Source organism: Aulonocara stuartgranti (genome assembly GCF_965226115.1).
Source record: "Aulonocara stuartgranti genome assembly, chromosome: 18".
Taxonomy (NCBI): domain Eukaryota; kingdom Metazoa; phylum Chordata; class Actinopteri; order Cichliformes; family Cichlidae; genus Aulonocara; species Aulonocara stuartgranti.
In genome coordinates, this window is record NC_138954.1 from 4,750,001 (window position 1) to 4,756,528 (window position 6,528).

General features: G+C 40.4%; 1 protein-coding gene across 1 annotated transcript; it reads left to right on the top strand.

Moving 5' to 3' along the window:
• Nucleotides 1-3,473: 3,473 nt before the first annotated feature.
• LOC309694546 (tripartite motif-containing protein 16-like) lies at nucleotides 3,474-6,407 on the top strand. Its single transcript, XM_082514728.1, has one exon. The coding sequence runs from the start codon at nucleotides 3,634-3,636 to the stop codon at nucleotides 5,302-5,304; it is 1,671 nt and encodes a 556-aa protein (XP_082370854.1). The 5' UTR covers nucleotides 3,474-3,633; the 3' UTR covers nucleotides 5,305-6,407.
• The last annotated feature ends 121 nt before the right edge of the window (nucleotides 6,408-6,528 follow it).

Here is a 6,528-nt window from a genome sequence, read left to right on the forward strand (position 1 = left end):
TGTGGCCCCCCCACACCCTCTAGCAGATCATTACATGAAGGAACCTTTTAAAAACAAGCGCGTCCATGCTCACAGGTGTACACACGGGTGATCACACCCACAAACTACACCCTTTTTGGCTCCTACCTCAAAGCACACTGTGTTCTGTTGATCTTATGTGCTGCACAATAATGTTTAATATTTAGTATTTACTGTCATATTCCCATAGATCATTGTGATGTTGTTTATTCTATTACTCTTGTTTTCTTCTGCTTGTTCTCTTTTTTTCTTTCTCAGCAGGTGATCCAGGTGATTGATATATGCATTTTTTTTTCCTGCCCGTTCTGTTGGTTTTTGTCTTTTGCCCTTCTCCCCCGTCCCTCTTCTCAGCTGTTTCTCTTTCCCTCTTTCTTTCTCCCCTTCTTTCCCCCAGTCAAGTCTGTCCCGTATTCAGCAAGTGAAAATAAAATAAACAATAAAAGGTGAATCAAATGGACCATTACGGCAAGGCTGGGATGGTCAGTTTGGTAAAGTAAATCCATTGGGCATCTTTCTTTGCCTTTAGACAACAATTCTGATGGCAAAGGAGCCAAACAGGACAGGCAAAAAAACAAAAAAAATGATGTGTGCGGTCCAGAAGTAGAAGAAGAAGAAAGAGGAGAGCAGAAATGATGACATTCTAGGCTCGCTTTTCACCTTTGATGTACTCTTAGCAGGAAGACTTTGGTTTGGTGATGTGTTAGAGATAATTTAGTGGTTGAAGCTACTGTGGACTGACCAGATCTGCCATCAGCTCAGAGTGCTGGATATCACCGCAAACCTGAGACAAAGTCATACAGAACAGGTGTGTAAAACTGTGATGGTGTCAGTGAAATAACACTGACTCATGCAGGACTCTGATAAAAACTCAGCTTGTGGGCTAACAGACTAAAATCAAAGAATGCTTCTCTTTTTCTCTTTTGTTAAAAACTTTGAACATCCAGTGAGACACAGAGTAAAGTGACTTTCCGAGATTGTTTCTTCTTCTACAGATTCAGATAAATGATGTCATTTTGAGCCAGAAAGAACATTTCCATCATAAAGTAGAAGACTTTTATATTTTTTATTTATTTATCTGGTAAAAAGTCTCATTGACTTTAAAATGTCTTTTTCAAAAGAGATCTGGCCAAGACCAGAAGCTCCAGTTTTCTCTGCTTCTGTTTGCAGCAGAGCAAAAAGGACAGAGAGCAAGGGACGAGAGAAGACACGAGACAAAGACATGAACGGGACCAAATACTAACCAAGACAACCTAAACAACAAATACTGAATAAATTCAAGAGCGTAAGCCCTTGAATTCTGATTTAATAAAGTAAATCAGAATACTTTATTAATCCTGAAGGATTAATAAAGTATTCTGATAACTAGGAAACATAAGATACACAGAGAACAGAATAATGATTAAACAAGACTCAAAAAACCATAAACACAAAACACTGGGTCAACGACCCAGGTACCCTAACAGCCGAGGGAAAAGATGACCTCCTATTCACATCAGTATGGTATATTTTACTCCCATATCACTACTCAAAGATCATATTTCATTGTTGTAGGTTGTGGAGGTGACACACACACAAGCTGTAGTTCAACAATGACTTCATTCCTCTATTGACCTATAAAGAGGTCTTGTTACATAAGATTAAAGCTGGAAACTGACACACATAAGCCCAAACACATTGTGTTATTGTGGACGTTGAAGTCACTGCATGTGTTTTTCATGAAGATTAAACTTTCCTGTGCTGTTGGTTCTTTGTTTAATTCTGTTGATTCTTACTTTTTTGTTCCTAAAGTTTAAACTAAACTCTTGTTGGATACCAGGTGTTCATTTAATAAAGCTGCAGGTTCAAACTTCTAACTGCATGAAAATGTAATGTGTAATGTCATGTGTTTCTAAGTACCATCATTGATTTTGGTCATCAAATCAGCCATTACTCATTTAATTTGATGTAAATTTCCCCTAATTTGCATATTCAGATTCAGTATTCAGTACCACATGTGAAAGTGACCCAGATCAGATTTGAAAATATTGGATTTGTGCCGTTCACACTGTCGTAGCATGATCGGATATAGGGTCGCATAGGGTCAAAAAAATCGGATTTAATGCGCTTTCGCCTGCAGTGTGAATGTAGCCTTAGTTAGTTCTTAGAGTTTGGTTTCTGTGTTCCCCTCTATTTAGTGTCTGTACCGTGTCTCTGTGCATTTCCTGTTTTATTGTGAAGGTCCATGTCTTGTGTTAGTGTGTTCTGTTCACATTTCCCCCTGTCTCGTGTAGTCAATTAGGATCAGCTGTGTCTTTGCCATTCCATGTCTCCCCCTGTGTGTATTTATACTATGTGTCCTCGTGTGCTCCTCGCCGGTTCATCTGTGTTTTTTCCTGCATCATTCTGTGTCGTCTCCCTGCATCTCCATTTTAGGTTTCAGTTCTGTGTTGTGTTAGTTTTTTCCAGTTTAGGTTTCACCTCCTGCTGGCCTCCTTCGCCCGTTCCTAGATGCCCCTGGTCTCATATCGCACTGGACTTCATCACTGGTCTCCCACCATCCTCAGGTAACAGTTATTCTGACCATCATCGATCGGTTCTCCAAAGCTGTGCATTTCATTGCTCTGCCTAAGGGGATTAGGTGCAAGAGTTGTTAAAATGTATAATTAAATAATAGATGAATTCAATAGCAAACTGTGCCTCGTTCTCAGATGGACAGCAAGTGGAATGTGATAGATGAGATGAGGAGATGGAAGGAAGAAGAGAGGCAAAGAGTGATTCACAGGCAGAGCTTAGTTTATTTCCCAGTTTTGTTGCCTTATGGTTCCAAGCGCCGTGACCAATCTTTGCGTTTTATTATTATCTCATAACACTTGTTTAATCAGCTACCCTCTCTCCTGTGGACTGTTTAATCTCTACAGTCTCAGATCAACACAGCCCTGCCCTCCAGCACTATCAGCAGCAAGAGCAGAAGCAACCCCCCAAACAGCAACATTGTACCCCATCAGGTAAAAAATGGGCTACGTTTGCTTTGCATTGTGCCCACCTGATGACAGTGATGTAGTGTGATGTGATTCCATATTAGATTCTTGATGAATGTGGGTTGTTGTTCTTCAGCCTGCTTCTATGTGCCCTTTTTAACTGTGAGCACCCGCCCCTTTAAACATCTCTGCACTGCCCTGACTAAATGTATATATAAACTGTCTCTATGGTTTACAGTCTGAGTCTGACAAGCTGTCAGCTGTTCATTTCTGCTATTTGAATTGTTAAAAGAAACAAACTATTCATTTAGCAGATTAACAAAAAGAATAGAGAGGCATCCAGTTATTGACATTTATATTATTTAGTTAAAGGTTTGAACAGAAAAACAATTAAACACAGAGCCTCTTCCTGCTTTCTGGAATGAATCACAGCATGAAAACCCTTCCTCTTCTTCCTGCTCTCTAGCTCAGCACCTCCTGTCTGTCCATATCGTTCTGTGTTCCCTCCCCTTTAGATCTACATTATGAAGATGGGTGTAACCAACATGTGTTAGAGCTGGCAGGCCCCATTCACAGCAGCAACACTTGTTGTTCAGATCAGACCAGTTTCTATATTAAGGAAGTGAAACTCACACAGTCACTGACACTGAGAGGAGAAATGGCGCAGAAAGGAGTTCAGCTGGACCGAGAAACCTTCTCTTGTTCGATCTGTTTGGATCTACTGAAGAATCCGGTGACTCTTCCCTGTGGACACAGCTACTGCATGAAGTGTATTGAAAGCTTCTGGGATGAAGAGGAAAAGAAGAAAATCTACAGCTGCCCTCAGTGCAGACAGACTTTCACAGCGAGGCCTGTCCTGGAGAAAAGCACCATGTTAGCAGTTTTAGTGGAGCAGCTGAAGAAGACTGGACTCCAAGCTGCTCCTGCTGATCACTGCTATGCTGGACCTGAAGATGTGGCCTGTGATGTCTGCACTGGAAGAAAAATGAAAGCCTTCAAGTCCTGTCTGGTGTGTTTGGTCTCTTACTGTGAGAAACATGTTAAGCTTCATTATGAATGTCCTGCATTTGACAAACACAAGCTGGTGGAGCCCTCCAAGAAGCTCCAGGAGAACATCTGCTCTCGTCATGATGAGGTGATGAAGATGTTCTGCCGTACTGATCAGCAGAGTATCTGTTATCTCTGCTCTGTGGATGAACATAAAGGCCACGACACAGTCTCAGCTGCAGCAGAAAGGACTGAGAGGCAGAGAGAGCTGGAGGTGAGTCGACAAAACATCCAGCAGAGAATCCAGGACAGAGAGAAAGATGTGAAGCTGCTTCAACAGGAGGTGGAGGCCATCAATCAGTCTGCTGATCAAACAGTGGAGCACAGTGAGAAGATCTTCACTGAGCTGATCCATCTCATCCAGAAAAGAAGCTCTGATGTGAAGCAGCAGATCAGATCCCAGCAGGAAACTGAAGTGAGTCGAGTCAAAGAGCTTCAGGAGAAGCTGGAGCAGGAGATCACTGAGCTGAAGAGGAAAGATGCTGAGCTGAAGCAGCTCTCACACACAGAGGATCACATCCAGTTTCTACACAACTACCCCTCACTGTCAGCACTCAGTGAGTCTACAGACTCATCCAGCATCAATATCCGTCCTCTGAGCTACTTTGAGGATGTGACAGCAGCTGTGTCAGAGGTCAGAGATAAACTACAGGACATTCTGAGAGAGGAACGGACAAACATCTCACTGACAGTCACTGAAGTGGATGTTTCACTGTCACAACCAGAGCCAAAGACCAGAGCTGGATTCTTAAAATATTCATGTGAAATCACACTGGATCCAAACACAGCACACAAACTGCTGTTATTATCAGAGGGGAACAGAAAAGCAACATTTATGAAACAACAACAGTCTTATTCTGATCATCCAGACAGATTCACTGGATGGTGGCAGGTCCTGAGTCGAGAGAGTCTGACTGGACGTTGTTACTGGGAGGTGGAGTGGAGAGGGGGAGAAGTTTATGTAGCAGTCGCATACAAGAATATCAGCAGAAAAGGATATGAATGTTTATTTGGACGTAATGACAAATCTTGGGCATTAAATTGTTACAAAAACAGTTTTATATTTCGGTACAACAACATCCAAACTCCTGTCTCAGGTCCTCGTTCCTCCAGAGTAGGAGTGTACCTGGATCACAGAGCAGGTATTTTGTCCTTCTACAGCGTCTCTGAAACCATGACTCTCCTCCACAGAGTCCAGACCACATTCACTCAGCCGCTCTATGCTGGACTGATGGTTTACGATGATTATGGAGCCACTGCTGAGTTGATTAAAGTGAAATAGACTGAAGTCTTTCATATTGTTGTAAGTTTAAATCTGTATTTTAGTTCCCTTTTAGTTTCTCTCCATCATTATTGTGGTATTTATGTGCTGCACATAAATCAGATGTCAGTCAAACATTATGGGCAGTACCTCGACATCTTCAACATGTTGTCTTGATGTTTTTACGTTTTATAGGTGGAGCTCTTTCCTGTGTCTGTTCAGCCATGGAGACTATCAATGCTTATGGATATTTTTATTTGAAAAATTTCTCCACATGACAACATAAACTTCTCTATCTTCTAAATGTTTACTGAATATTTTTCTTAGGTATTTGTATGTTGTTGTTTCTCTTCACTGATCTTAACAGAGAAGTCTACAGACCTTCCTTTATCACACAGATTTTATTCTCATTTGTACATTTATAAAGAAAACAATTAATTACAGAGCAATAAGAAATTTTAAGAAAGTGCACTATATCATAATTTATAGTAAAGTGTATTAAAGCATCGTTAGTTAGTCACTTATTTAGTTTGGAGCTGTATCATCTGACACTGTAGAAACATTTCCTCCAGCTTCAGCACAGAATGTTAAAAACAGAACTATTAATGAGAACAAACAGTAGGAACACAGTATCAGCAAACATCATGGCTTAAAATGGAGAGTAAAAATCTAAAAAGAAATAAACAAATTAGTAAAAAGGATTTCCTGTTGACATGTTATTGGTCCTATCTTGTCTGCAGCACCTCCAGGATGCTTCTTATATGTTTCTGGTTATTTTTGCACCAATTTTAGTTTTTGTCAGTAGGAAGTTCAAGTTCAACTCAGTGTGTTTGTTTGTTTTTTTCAAACTGATGCCTGACCTTGAACACCAAACATCTGTCAATAAAGCAATGATATAAAATGCTTATATTAGTACTGAAAAACTGCATATCCACTTTACAAATATAAATAATGATATAAATCCACAGCTGAACTGGAGGAGCAGCTGATCTAGTTCACTCATGTGTTTCTGGACTAAGAGTTGGAGCAAATACCTTATGATTCAGTGATGTTTGTTTTTGTTAAATATTTTGTAGATCCAAGAGTGAGTTTGACTCATGATGATGATGTTCCGAATTAAACAAAGTTGGTCACAAATTCTTCAAAGCTGTTTATTAAGAATATATTCACTTGGACTCATGAGACAGGCTTGTGATCCAAGGGAGCCATCAACTGGACAATTACTGACATGACAACAAAAAAGCT

Bases quoted from the DNA above. Each gene is read 5' to 3' on its own strand.
- LOC309694546 (XM_082514728.1), top strand. From the start codon at position 3,634: ATGGCGCAGAAAGGAGTTCAGCTGGACCGAGAAACCTTCTCTTGTTCG.